The sequence below is a fragment of the Haplochromis burtoni genome, unplaced genomic scaffold, assembly GCF_018398535.1.
Source record: "Haplochromis burtoni strain Fernald_Lab_line unplaced genomic scaffold, NCSU_Asbu1 Contig_38, whole genome shotgun sequence".
Lineage (NCBI taxonomy): Eukaryota > Metazoa > Chordata > Actinopteri > Cichliformes > Cichlidae > Haplochromis > Haplochromis burtoni.
The window spans coordinates 1,955,944-1,971,047 of NW_024582399.1; the positions used below are offsets into that span (position 1 = coordinate 1,955,944).

Below are 15,104 nucleotides of genomic sequence, written 5' to 3' on the forward strand. Positions count from 1 at the left end.
GAGATTGGACATTGATTGGTGCACCCCCCTTTTGCCCCAGGAACCAATTCATTTTTGTGTCTGTACCCTGTGCGCTGGCTTGAATGAAGGATGGGGGGTGGCTGAAACGGGGTCAGCACAGAGGCATCCCCTACGGTCCACAGCCTAGTTCTCTTTATTTTTCTTCTTCTTCTTCTTCTGAATGATTCATCCGGACTGCCATGTCCGCTGCAACTGAATGAATGAATGAATGACCGGGGAGAAGATTATACGTTTGAGCCTCGCTTTTAATTCGCTGCAGTGGGAGGGTAACGTTTTGGGAGTGGGGGCTGCTATTACTTTCCATTCATGGGGGAGAAAATTGAAGCATGCGAGTGCCTGATTTGGGGTTTTTAATGTGTGGAGAGAGAGCAGCACAGATGGCCTGTGCTGATCGGATGTTTTGAGTCCCTCTGCTGGCCGGCCTGTCTCATCCTGCCTCTGCATGTGTCCCGGTACAGTTGGCACCACTAGCCTGGCACAACCTAACGTGGAATTACAGCGTCTGAGGGTCCCAAACAATAGGCCGTATTTTACACTGGCCTGTTGTTGCTGTCATGCTCTAAGGAAACCAATCCTTAAGATGAATGTTTTGTCTAAATGTTGTATAGCCTCTGCCGTGGTATATCAGTGTTTAGACTGTGCTGGTAATCAGGTTAAGTGAGGTGAGTATTTATCATGTGGGTGTGAAGATGTGAGGCTTATTGCCAAGGCTAACAGGTCAATGTAACACGCTCTTTAAAATGAATACTGATAATCCAGGCGAGGGATGATTCGCATACGCTTTATGCTTGCTTGTGAAACCATGATTATGTTCTTTCATTTTAATCTTATACGAGGAGGCCAGTCTCAGCATGCGCATGTTTATCAGCACTGAGATCATGCGGCATGAGCATGTGTGTCTCCTTCTGGCACTTAAACTAGATTATTAGAAAATTATGGGCTTGTGTTGAAGGTATGGAAAGGATTTGTAATGCACATGTCTGCATAACTGTGTGCAGGAAAGCATGGTTATTTGCTTAGGCCTTTAGTTCTCAATGTCATTATGATTGCAAAGGAACAAGGAAAGCCTATACATAACTGAATAAACAGCCTACGTCCTTTGAACACAGTGAGAATGACTACAGCTGGTGAGGCCGAGTGAAGACAAACTCGATTAGAGCTGCAGTTTATTTTCATTTTCAATTTACCTTACTAATATGGAGGCCCTAAAGTGTCATAATAATTTTGAAAGTGTGTGGTTAGTCATAAGCTGTGTCCCAAAACGTCAGCTGCATCCTTCGGAGGACTTGGCCTTCGCGGCCTACGTGGGCCGGGTCCTTCGAAGACCAAGAAGGCTGGAAGTGTGAGGCTGTGAAATGGGACGGTCTAGCCTTCAGATTTGCGTCAACGCTGTCTCGGTAGAGTTTAATAAACTCGGCCGTCTGCTCCTTGCTATCTAAAATATAACAGGACACTGGCGTAAATTCTCGACCATCTCATACTTCTGTTTAATCAGTTTTCTGTTTGACGTTTATTCAGCTGTGTGAAAACCAAGGAGGAACCCACCCAATGGATTAATAAAGTTTTATTTAATCTAATAATCTAATAACTTTGATCTCAATCAAACCGATTTACTCCGGAACAAATAAAACACAGAAAAAAGCCAAACAATTACATTTTTAAGTTATCCGAGTGACTTTTAAATCACGTTTAACCTGAGTAGCGAAAGACAGCGGGGTCTGAAACGATGAAGCCGGGAGTCCGCTGCTCTCGCCGGCTCGAGTGACCATTGAGCCCCCCGGCTTGCTATCGAGCGGGTGGGTAACAGACGTCTCCGAAAACATCGGCGCACTTTTGCAAATATGCAATGTCTTGATAAACCGAGCAGATATTTGAAGTTTACACAGCTACTTTCTCGCCTGAAAATATGTTAAAAGTTTATTTTGTGACCCAGAAAGATTAATAAGAGTAATTTTAAAACTTAGTAGCGGCCGCCATTATTGGAAACTGAAATTGGCTGGGCCGTGCTATGAATTCTGGGATATAGTGGGCCACGAAGGACACACCCGACCCATCCTTCAAATTCGGGGAAATGAAGGACACATTTGTCGGCCGCATTTGAAGGAGTCGACGAATTGGGACAGCCTTCGTCGCCTGGCTGTGACGTAATCGGCCTTCAAATGCGGCCTCCGGAGGATGCATCCAGCATTTTGGGACACAGCTACAATGTTGTGTACTATCTTCACACAAGACAAAATAGTTTGTGGGTTTGTGACAATAATTATATTTATTAATAAATACACTAATAAATACACTTTGCTTATGGGCAACATAAATACTAATCATGTTTTTGACTGACATGTACAGTTGTGGTCAGTAGTTTACAGACACTCCTCGTGAGCATGAATGTCATGTTAATTTGTAATTTGGGGGGTTTTTATGGTTTTAAAAGCAGACTTGTCCAGTATCAGCACTGTGGGTGTTGTACCGGACTATCCATTTATGTTCCACCCCTTACCTATGACCATGTGATCTGGGTAACAGTAATAGTAATAATAATAATTAGCAGCCAAAATGAGTTTCCTTCGTAGGGTGGCTGGCTTAGAGACAGCTGATGTGGTTGGAGCATCTGGTTAGGATGCCTCCTGGGAGCCTCCCTTTGGAGGTTTTTCTGTGAAATTGGGAAGAAACCCCAGGCTAGACCAAGAGCACACTGAAGAGAATGTATATCTCATCTGGCATGGAAGCACCTCGGGATCTCCCAGGACGAACAGTAAAGTGTTGGTGGGGAGAAGGACATCTGGAAATGTCAGCTTTGCCTGCTACCACCCACAGACTGCGCAAAAGATGGCCACCATGACCTCACCCACTGGTTTTGGACTCCACTTTCTGATACGTCAAGGTTAGCGTTTTGGCCGCCCCCACGTTGGTTTTTGGAGCCAGAAGTTACCTTATATAGATAATTTATAGCTTGGTCACCAATCTACAACTAACAAAACAGTAGAATTTTACTCACCAAAACTGAAGTACAAACCTCTGAGGTGGCCACAATATCTGTAAGATTTTGGAGCTCCAACACTACACACACGGTGACTAGATGTATGGATATCCCATAACTCCAAATCCATTTACTCTCATGGCATGGCCATATTCAACCCAAAACTCCAACACATTTCTCCAACAAGCAACAATGAACAAACTGAATCTTTTGTAACGGTGTTCCACTAGTGTGTATCTGAAATCCCCATGCTAATGTTGTTCCTGTATGATCACAACAATGTTGGTCCATGATCAATATTGCAAATGACCAATCAATGGTTTGATAGTGATAGTTTTAATAGCATTAGGCTAATACTAGCTTAATGCTCAGCTGTCATAGGTCAGTTGCAATGTTGATCCTGGACCAACATTACTATGATGGTGTACGAATGACACCAACATGGCGATATTTTAGATCATGCCAAATTTCCAATTAGGGTGAGAGTGGAAAATTCCACCAGTAAAACTTTACCCATAGGATGAGTCTTCAATAATCCGGTTAAATGCAAGAGCCCAAAAAGATATCAAGAAACATTCACAAGATTCAGTCCAAATCAGACAAGAAAACACCTCAGAGCACCATACACTGCAGATCATTTAAATGCATCTTCAAGGGCAAATAAAGTTTATTAAAAAGAAAAAAAGAAGTAACATCTAAGTCCTCATTTAAGCCAGGATATTTAGTGGCCTATAATTTATAAATCCAAAAAGCTTCCCTTTGGTTATGGAGCCCTGGTAAATTATTTCATCGTATTGAAAGAGGAATGTGGTTAATTCCAATCGCTTGTACTGTAGAAGAGTTACTATTATGAAAGTCCAGGTAGTGTTTAGCCTTGGACTCATTAATGTTACTTGTGTGTATGGCATATTTGTTTTCCGCTAACCTGACCTCCAACCTCCAATCTTTTTGTTCTACCAAAGTAAAAAGAGAGCAGACTAGCCCCACCAGACTCAGGTCAGGACATCTGTCATTCAAGCCATTCCACTTACTCAGTTATCCAGCTGGATCAACCAGCCCCTCTCAGGCTACGTCCACACTAGCCCGGATAGCTTTGAAAACGGCATTTTCATCTGAAAAACATGTTTTCAGTTGTTTTCAAAGAGTTCCGCGTCCACACAAAAACGGCCGAAAACGCTGACGTTGCCATTCCGCGCATGCGTGAAACGCAAGACAACTTGACCTGTGTCATTTCCCTCTGCCATTTATTTACATTCCGGCTCTTTGAACCGTGGCGGCGAAATGGCAAGACAAAGCATGTTACCACTTGGGTTAAGTGGTCACATGACTGCATCATGACCAACATGCGTCATCGTTTTCCAAAGTCTGCATTTTCGAGTGTCCACACTGCAATGGGACAGCTCCGTTTTCCAAACGCTGCGTTTTTCCTTGGGGAAAACACCATCTCAGTGTGGACGGGAGGGCAAAACAGAGAGAAAACGATGCGTTTTCAAACAAAAACGCATTAGTGTGGATGTAGCCTCAGTCTGGTTCTGCCTGAGATTTTTTGCTATTAAAAGGGAGTTTTTCCTTCCCACTGTTACCAAGTGCTTACTGATAGGCGGTCATCTGATTTTGGGCTTTTCCTTATATTATTGTTGGGTCTTTACCTTACAGTATAAAGTAAAGCAGTAAGGCTGTGAAGCTGATTTTTAATAATGTACAATTTAGCATTTGAACATGGGAGTTTATGGCAGACTACTTGAGTGAGAAGAGGAACTACCACTACTTCACTAGCTCAGTAAGATCCCAGTTTACATAAAATTATTACTTGGGTAAGATGACTCATTCATATGACAAATACATATTTTGTGCGCAAGATAATGCCTGGTAAAGACCAAATGAAAACTTCTTTCCACAATAAGTTGATAAGATTTTGCACACAAGATGAAAGAAATCCACCTTTTGAGATCCCATGGGCTAAAATAGCTTCTTGTTTCATAAATCAACAGTCCATAGCTTACAAGTGTTCAGTTCTATGAGATGTAATCTAGAGCAGATTTTGGATATTCAGAAGCTGGAACCAGCAAATGTTGGCAGTTGTCTGCCACGTTTCTGCCAAACGCTCACAGGCAAGGACAGCGTGACTAAGGGAGAAAAAACAATCCTGTATATTTAATAAGTAAGGAACAAACGGAGCTCCTCATTATGCTTTTAAGCTGTAACTCAGAGGCATTTGTAAATCATTTGGTGTGCAATAACCAGACAGATTTTTGACACCTAGTTCTGCTTTTTTAAACAGGGCTGTGCTTATATTTTCACTCGCTTTGCTCCAGTTCTGTCTCAATGTGGAGTCCTCCACATTGTGATGTTATTTATTCATACCATTTAATGATACATTTTACAGAATTTGCATGAAGCCTTCACAGTCGGGATGCTTCTTTGAAGATTGTATTAATATTTGACTTAGCCTACTTGTTCACTAAAGATGGGCTTGGCTGAGAAGACTGACAAAGCTCGTTCTCTCGTGTTGTACTTTGCTTTAATTACTTCCTAAGTAAAATTGTGCCAAGTGAGATGTCTTTCTCAGTCACTTACAGTAACAAAGACTGTGCCCGAACCTGTCTGCCCTCTTTAGTCAGTGGTATTTAGCAGGCAATTTAATGTGGGGGTTTTAAAAAAAAGGAGGGAGGGGTCGGAGGTCTGTTGGAGAGAAAAAAGAAAAACAATGACTACAATGTCGTCATCCTGTTCATGAGGGGAGTCCCTGCAATTCCCTGCGATTATCCCACCAGATGCGTAGGACATTTTACATACACATCCTGGAAAAAAAAAAAAGTTAACTGAACATCCTGCCGGGGGACTTGCAGCGTGCTTCAGCAGCGTGACTCTCCACTGAACTCTCTCATGATAGTGCTTCAGGTAGAAAAAAAGCCAGAAAAATATTCTCCAAAGGCCCAGTAGTGATGCAGCATGCCAAGAGAGGGCAGAGGAATTTTCCAAGCGTTATCAAAATACACAACTTTTTGTGCATGTTTATCTATGCGGATGTTTTCCAATGTGCATTTTCTCTCAAAGAAGGATGTGAAAACCAAACACATTCATGTCTTTTTATGAGTTTATCACTTTTTGTTTTTAGGCTAATTTGAGCTGTTTACAGTAATGCTTAGTCTGCTTTACGTTACATAAATTCCACAAATATATATTATAAAAATGCTTTTTAAAATGACAGTTGTAATAAATGTAGACTCTTTGTAAATCTGCTTGAGCTAGTTGTAATCAAGCAATTTTAATATTTCAGAATTAAATTAAACCACCTCTTTGATATTGTTTTATTTAAAAAAAAAACACAGTAATACAAGCCTTTATATCTATTTGCACACCAACATCTAGCAATTTTACATATCAGTAATTTCATATTTTTAAACATCACAAAAAATATTGTAAAAAACAACTTTACTAGCTCTTTCTTTAGCTAAATGATTTGCCAATTAGCGCATTGCTAAAATGTTATTAAACATGTTTTGATCTAAACAGCATTTTTATTTTAGCTCGACATTCCTCGCTCAGCTAATTATCCTAGCTACAAATTAGCTAGCCTAGTTGCTAATTGCATAGGCTAATTAATAGACTAGCTCATTTGTAGCAAGATGCTAACCTGAAATTTTGACTTCCCAATAGCAAAAAGCAGTTCTCAAAAGTGTATTTATTTTTATTTCATTTTGAAAAAAAGAAGAAGAAGAAATTAGCCAATTACTAATGCGGCTACATGCTGGGTGGCAAATAAGTAGTGGATAGCAATCAAAGATTCAACTGGGCTTACTTACAAAGCTAATTAGCTTAGTAAATAGCTGGCTAAATTTTGTTCTGAAATCTTGAAATTGCTTCTTACAACCAGCTAAATCACAAAGCATTTACATTTTTGGGGTTTCAGGTACTAATTACAAGTTAACTGGCCTTTTTAAAACTATTTTCACTACCTTTCCACAGACTTTGCATGAATTTGCATAATATAAGACAGAGGAAACATTACTGTAAATACTATAATTAGCCTATAAAAGCTCAACTGTCAGCTTCATGGATTAATCTTGGAGTTTTAAAGTAAGAGTTCCATTTAAATGAATAAAAACAACTGAAAAACAGCAAAATAAAAAACTTTCATGTTGCAGAGCTACTATTACTACTACAGGAGAAAACAATACAAATTGAGTTAAACATCAAATTGGCACTAGCTGATATTAATCAGCTAGCCCAATGAAGGTTTAAACTGCTCAGTTTCCCATAATGTCAGAAGACAAACAAGCAGGAATCCAAACTTACTCTGCGCCAGCCGGATCCTCTCCACTCAACAGGTCTGCAGCTCCCAGACTGTCAGGATTGTTTTGGCTAGGAAGACAACCTGATGATGTGGACCTTTCTTTGATGGCAGCTGAAAACATGCTGTTGTAAATTCCCCTGGAAGTGTTGCACAGAGGGGGGGGGAGGAGGGAAGTCACACACACAAACACACAACACTATCTGTGCTGCCAGCTCTGGAAGTCTGCAGCAACACCCAGTGAGACTTGTAAATAGAAGGGAGGGAGGGTGGTGGTGCTGGTGCTGGTGCAGGAGGGAGCTGGGGAGGCGTGGTGGGGCGGGAGGATAAGGAGAGTGAGGAGAAGTTCCACATTACATCAGCAGCAGCTGTTGACAGGCCTGCGTTTATTAACTAACTGCCAGGGCCGGAGGAGTCACACCACACAGAGCGCGCCCTTGCACACACACACACACACACACACACACACACACACACACACATACAGAAATGTGCAAACACATGGATGGTTCCTCAGAATATAAAAGAGAAACACTATACTGCTGGGAAGCTCTTAAAGAGGAGCTTCTTTCCCAGGATTCACCTCTCTCTGCTTGGCTTTCAGGTGTTACCTGTCATGTGTTTACACTGGCTGCGAGACTTGCTGACTGGACTGGACTGGAAGAGCTGTTTGCCTGACTCAGACAGCAGTAATGGCATTACTGCAAAGAGAGGCCTGCTTCTGCATTCCTCAAGTGTCTTGGCTTGGCGGACTCCCCAGCCTCTTAGCTCAGCCTGTATTTCTCTCCCTCCCCTTCCCTGCATCTCTTTCCTTCTCATTTAAATGGAGGCACATGACTCTCGGCTTTACTGCCAAGTATACTTCTCTGTGCCGGCCGCGAGCCACCACCAGCACTCTGCTTTTCATTGCCCTCTCTGCAGGGCACTCCTCAGAGAGTCTGCATTCCTTCGCTGCCACCCATCCGAGGCTCAAAGAGCAGCCCTGCCACTTGTATTAACCTCATCTCTCGTGTTATATCTCCTTAAATTCGGTTTGTTTTACTGATTTTTTGCAGGATGCACCAAAAACACAAAGTGCATTTGCTTGAAATAAGCCGGGGTTCCATGTTTTTCAGCACGACCGCCCAACGCTTCTCATCCCTAACCGCTGTGAACAAATGGTCTGCTTTCAGCCCGTCTCTGCTACATTCCTTGCGGTCTCAAATGCAATAATTTCTGCAGCAATTCCATTCTGTTTGTCGCATTCTTGCCCCGTAAGCTCACTGCATTGCAACATTGTTCACTCGGCGGAGGCAGAAGAAGATGGAGTGAGCTGACGACATTGCAATATGCCGGGGCGGCGGGGAGCTGGAAGATAAATGACTTCATGCGCGCGCACACACACACGCACGCACACACGAAAACACCTAAAAAGATTTCTGAGCTGCTTTGAAGGCAGAGCACACAAGAAAGAGTGAGATCCCCGGCCATCCTGCAATCACAGGCATTCAATTAAACCTAAATGTCAGGAGCTAATGGGATAAAGAGCAGCATGGTGTTACGCTGATCAGCATCAAGGAGAGGGTTAATAATACAAGAACCACCGTATCTTCTTCATTAAGCTTTTCATAATAGAAATCTTTGACTGGATAATTGGAAGCTTGTGATTTATTTATTGAATCTGGAGTGGAGAGAGAAATGTCTTTTGTTAGATTTGAATTTGAAATATTAGCATTTGTAGACTTGAATTTGCATAATTAGGTAAATGTTAGCTTTTATTTTTGCTGACAGTGTAAATATCTCCCCTGTTATTCTGAGCTTTTTACAGGTTCCTCATGAACCTGAGTGGCTGACAGGTGGAGTCTGCAGTATACGCGTGCACCGTGTGTGCGTGTATGTGCGTATGTAAACACCTGTGCGTGCTTATCTCGTGAAGAAACACTGACCGAATCTGCTCCTCCTTCCTAAATCACATCCTGTCTTCCACATCTGCCTCCTCCACTCGTTCTGATGTGTTCTTATCTTGACATAAGGAAAGAAAAATATTTCTATTTTCCTAAATTCTTTTTCTTTTTGCTTTGTTGTCAAGCAGCAAACCCATGGTGGTAAGTTTTGCGGTATAAATCAAGTCATTTATGTGGTATGTTTGGAAACGATTACACAGTTTTATGGAGCAAACAGGCCAGCTGAAGAGAGGTCATGAAGATGCCAGCTATGGCTTTTCTATCTTAAGCTCTCTTTTTACGAATGGTTGTCCAAATGAGAGTAACATCGTCCCTTTTCAAACAGTTTTCAGGTTTTCATCCAAAACCTCAAAAAGGACAGCTATAAAAGGCTTTGGAACTAACACAAAGTTTTAACTGCGATTTGACTTGAGCATGCCCAGAGATGGACGACTGACAAAAGAGTCACACAGATCCAGAGATCATTTGGTAAAATCTAGTCATTCAGGAAAAATAGGTGTTCCTGTAAACCTCCTTGCAATAGATTTGATTGCTAGCAGGTTGTTAGTCTCCTGGAGTTTGCATGGAACACACCAACTTGTCTGCAAACACAATTTACTCAGCAAACTGTAGTAAGAGGGAGAACATTTGCCTTTAGAGCAAAAGTTGCCCTTGACTGCTGCAAACAAGACATTTCAAAGGGGCAGGGATAGCTCAGTAGGTAGAGTGGTGGCCCCATGATCGGAAGATCGGGGGTTCGATTCCCCTGAACAGCTACCCTGAGGTACCCCTGAGCAAGGTACCGTCCCTACACACTGCTCCCCGGCCGCCCAATGGCTGCCCACTGCTTCACTGAGTGAATGGGTTAAATGCAGAGAGCGATTTTCCCCACGGGGACCAATAAAGTACACTTTCTTTCTTTCAAAGGGCTGTTTGGTGACTATTGGTGAGTGTTTGCAATCATGCAGGCGTCTTTAATGCAAACTGTGTGCGACTGAGTACAATTCTGGTACAACAGTGAATACTAGTAGCAGGTAACAGCGATTCACCAATAAGTTGGGGAATTAATATTTTTCTCTAGCAACCTGTGGTTGCCAGGAGTTGCTGACCTGTCTCTTGGCATTTGTGACTGTCCTAACCAAGTTTTTTGTTTGTTTGTTTGTTTGTTTGTTTGTTTGTTTGTTTGTTTGTTTGTTTGTTTGTTTGTTTTGTACTCAAGGTCAATGCATACAATGTACAATATTGTTCTCTTAAAAGTAAATACTGCCCGTAATTCATTGTCTTGATGGAGCCTGGAGATTTGGTCTCTTTGGGTGCTTCTTGTTTTTTTTGTTTTGTTTTTTAGAAATAAGTGAGCATATTTGGATGAAAAGGAGAACTGAGGTATAAACTAATGCTCTTCATTTTGCTCAGCAATCAGCTGCCATAGCCTGGCTACATATCTGCTACTTTATGCTAGTTTGGCTGGAATCTCTAAGAGATCAAAAATGTGACGTCATCTCCGCGGTAGAACCGCAAAGGATTGTAGGTACAACTGGCTTGCACACACGGGCTATTACATGACAAGAGATAAACAGAGACACAAAGACTGGCAAGAAGCTGTTGTATTATTAACTGGTCACATGACAGCCACTGGAAGCCAACGGGTAAAGCGATCGGTTTTTATCGGATTCCTTCGTGGAAGAAAAATTGTGCAAGTCATGTTTCCGAAGTCACGAAGAGGCAACGGACGACTTGGATTGCGGGGAAACTCCCAAAACACACCGTGGTACAAGAAATCCCTTTCACTGGAAAGAATAGTGACTGTCGCTGCCCCCTCTCTCTTCCAGTACTCCGGAGCGAAGAGACAGACAAGACGGCCGGGGACACTGCCGGGTATTCTTTGCCCCATTCCAATTTTAGTGGATTTTAATGCTGTGGCTGACACCACTGGACTTTTAATGTTGTTTTTATGTTTTTACTGTGTGTTCTCCCTGGCCAGGGGTGTTTTTAACTGTTTTTAATCTTTTTTGTGAAATAAATTATATTTTAGTAATAGAGTTTTATATTGTTCTATTGCCTTGGCTACTCCACTGCTCTGTCCGTTTTTTTAAGGGGTTGCCCTTCACTTACAATAAAACCTGGTGTCCACCTACATATCTGGCTACTCGGAACATGTCATTGTCCTGTACCCATCCGTCGGTAAACTGAAACTGGGCTTGTTGCAGGGATCTGAAGTTACTAAACACTTCTTGAGTGTATGCACTCACACTTAGGAACATATACATGTAATTATAAATATGAGCGTGATGAAAGCTGGGCAGCACGCTAACGTCTTTAGCCCAGTCTGTATGCTGGTATGGGTCTAACACTTTCACTCCTTTGATTTTTTCCTCATACCTTTTTTTTTTGGCCTTTTCGTCAAGTCTGTCTTTGTACGGACCTGCCATGTTCTCCTTCGTTTTGTACATAACTGTTTTGGGGGCAAATAAAATGCAGGTAGGGATTAAAACTGCAAAATTTATGGTTATTGGTGCTGGAAATGCTAGCGCTTCATGCAGTGTTTTCATTTTGCTGCCACTCGTACCTACAATGCAACGCGCGAAAGTCACGTGGTCTGACTGACTCACTTTTATGACAAGCCTCCAGTGGCCATATGAGGAATTGCGGTTTTGTGGTACTTTACATTTTCCTTCATTTTTTAACCTTGTATGTTGCTGAGGAATTCAGCTATTACTTTATTTAAAGAAGAGCAAAAATCCTTAATATTATACACAGGTAATGGTTTAAACAGTCTATATTTCTAAACTATGCAAAACCAAGACCACTAAAATGGAAATCAGTCAGCAAGCAGTGATGATGGAGGCGGCTAATGTTCGTTAATGTTGTACTTTCTGGATGATATCGATTAAAAAAAAATCCCAAAACAAAACCAAAAGCACATTAAGGCACTCCGCACCACATCACACTATTTTCCAGATGTGACTCATGTGGTGTAACGGCTGTTCTTCACAGTTGGTTTGTCACACCTGTGTCTCCTGTGGATAAACATCTCAGTTTTGCGTCAAACGTTCTCCCCTGAGCCCTGTGGCATTTATTTCTATTTCTTAAACATATCTGGGCCACCCCGGGCCAGACCACATGGTTAACGCCTTTAGATTTATAGCACCCAAGCTTCGCGTCAGGGCGAAACCTCACACGTAGGCTAATAGATAACTCATAAAATTACCTAAGGGCAGACAAGCCTCTGCCGTTTGGTCCTGTTCATCATTTTTAATCTCGCCTTTACATCTTCATATGTGGACACTCCTACATTTTTGCATGTGTGTGTGTTTGACATGGAGGAGTGAGAGTCTAGTCTCAGATAATTACAGGCCACTGATCCCATCAGCTGTCACCGCCACACTCTTTTTACATGTCAATGACAGCCAAATGGGACCTCATATCCTTCCTCCGGCTCATACAATGCTCTCATTGAAAACATGAGCAGCGGAGAGAAAATCAGAAAGCAAGAAAGCGTAGGATGCCACTCCTCGTCCCAGCTGGCGCTGGCTCAATGGCAAAGGGCACTGAATCTTGTCCGCGGAATAACAACCACTCCTATTCCTCTCCTCAAATCCTCCTCCTCATCCTTCACCTCTCTCCGGCCGACTTCATCACCGCCTCGGCTTAATCTCTGCACATTCATGGGGACTTGCACCCAGGCTCTGCTTCTTTGCCTCCTTTTGTGTTTGCCAGCACTCTGAAGAAAAAAGAGGGGGGACAGGGGTGGATGAAGGCAGTGGTGCCTGCGGTTGCTTTGGTTTGTCTTTTTTTGGCAGGGGGGGTGGGGGTGGGGGGGTAAGAGCTTGGCAGGACGCCTGGCTGTGGCACTGCATACAAACATAGGGTGAAAACACAAGGTCTGTTTGTGTAGGTTTTGTTTGACTGTCACATCCCCTTACCTAAAGAAGAGCGGGGAAAAAAAATTGCCACAAGAAATGGTTTGCCCCTCGCTCCCTCTAGACAGCCATCGATTCTTTGCAACAGCCAGGGGGGAGATGGACAGAGATGAGATGGAAAGCAATCCATATCAGGAAATTACTGACCATAACTCAATGAAATTAATTTAATCTTTACAATAAAGTCTTGGCAGGAAGCCCAGTCTTGTTTTTTTTTCTACTTTCAAAATAGGAAAAGAGCTCTTCGATTAAATCTGAAATACTATCAGTCTGCATGTAAATCTACAAAACAGCACCAAGAGAGTAACCGCAAATTATCACTACAGTATATTGTATATCTGAGTAGACAAAGAGCTGACACAGTCCCTGTTTTCTTTCCTGCATTACATCCCGTTCAGCTAAACCTCCTTAACTCGATCTCCCGTGGACTCAGAGAAGCTGACTTCAGCGCAAACGGCACAATTGCATGTGATTTGTGGAAGTTGAAATCTTTACCGTATGTTCCGCTCTTGTGTCCCTCTCGGGGTCCACGCTTACATGCTTGGTAGGGGCCACTGATGTGAAAGGGGACATTGCCGGGTTCCCAGCGCAGCTGCGAATAACATTGAAGTGGCATTCCAACATGTCAGTGTAGTGTGGGCCATGCACAAAGCCACTTCCTGCTCCTCAGAGGGAAATTTGAACCAGCCGCCCATGCACGGGAATCCGGCAATCTGATCAGATTCAATATGTTTTCCAATGTTTATATGTAAATTAGCCACTGTGCCACTTTGTCATAGTTTAACGGCATGTGGTTTATATCAACGTCTACACAAATTTGTATTTATGTTCTATCCTGTCAGTGTTGCAGCACATCAGGGCCTCTGGGATCTCCTGGTATTTCAATTACAGAATGTCCCCCTGATAAAGGACAATCTGCATAGGTAACACCGAAAGAGCTGTAACTTATTGCAGCATACGGCTGAGCTGACTGCTTTATGATCACTCTGGTCGTAACCATAACGCCAAATCCAAAGGGAAGCTTTGCGGTGGAATGAGAAGGAAGCCTAACATGTTTGGAAGTAGAATGAAATTTGGAGTTTAAGCTACCTTTGGAATTTCTGTTTTCCCTAAAATAATCCCATCTGTTAATTCAGTTACTGTAATATGCATGAGATTAGCTGGTTCTGTTGGAGGCTTCTTCCTGTTAAAAAGGATATTTTCCTTCCTACTGTTGCCAAAGTGCTTGTTCATAGTTGGATGTCTGATTGTTGGGGTTTTCTCTAGTTTGTTTGTATTATTGTAGCGTCTGTACAATATACAGCACCTTGAGGCAACTGTTGTTGTGATATGACACTATATAAATTAAAGTGAACTATATTACATCTATACAGTCTAAAGATTCAGCTTGCTAAGGTCTCGTTCACACAGGCCTAGAAACAGTCCAAAGAGGGTGCTGCACCAAGTTCACTTTGGTCACTTGGCCCAGTTGCCTGTCGCTTGCATGGAAGACGGCAACTTGGAGATAGTCACCAAATACTTGCCGAGCAGAGGTGAAACCTGAAAAAGTCAGGTGCAAACTGGAATTAAATAAAGTTCACTTTTAGAGTAAAAGTAAAACTAAGATGTTTCAAACATCTACTTTGAAGACAAACAGACTGTCTTTCTACTTTGCAGCACACAGTTTCACTACTGTTCAGCGAGTTTCTGGTGAGTGTTTGCTAACATGTAGGGGTCGCACCAGCAAGTTAGGGTATAATAACTATTTTTCCCCAGTGACCTGCGGTTGCCAGGAGTCGCCGCCCTGTCCTAACAGAGTTTGTTAGCTTCTGTCTCCATAAAACCAAGATGCCAATGTCACAGAGGCTTTCTATGTAGTTTATGATCTCCAGCAACTCTTTGGTGAAGTGTGCAGCAAAATACAGCACTATGTTGAGGGCATTAACTTTGTCATTTGGTTGCTTCAGATACCATATAGTCAATTTATCCTT

At 42.4% G+C, this 15,104-nt stretch overlaps 1 protein-coding gene across 5 annotated transcripts in view; it reads right to left on the bottom strand.

Moving 5' to 3' along the window:
• Nucleotides 1–7,547, bottom strand: part of LOC102311757 (nck-associated protein 5) — a 177,153-nt gene extending 169,606 nt beyond the window's left edge. For 3 of the 5 annotated variants that reach the window (XM_005920166.3, XM_042219829.1, XM_042219828.1), the window contains exon 1: nt 7,298–7,546. In XM_005920166.3, the coding sequence (XP_005920228.1) occupies nt 7,298–7,416 (119 nt within the window). In that variant the 5' untranslated portion in view covers nt 7,417–7,546. Of the gene's footprint in view, nt 1–7,297 lie in introns of all 5 variants that reach the window. The other 2 variants (XM_042219813.1, XM_042219812.1) reach the window with 1 other exon arrangement.
• Nucleotides 7,548–15,104: the final 7,557 nt, after the last annotated feature.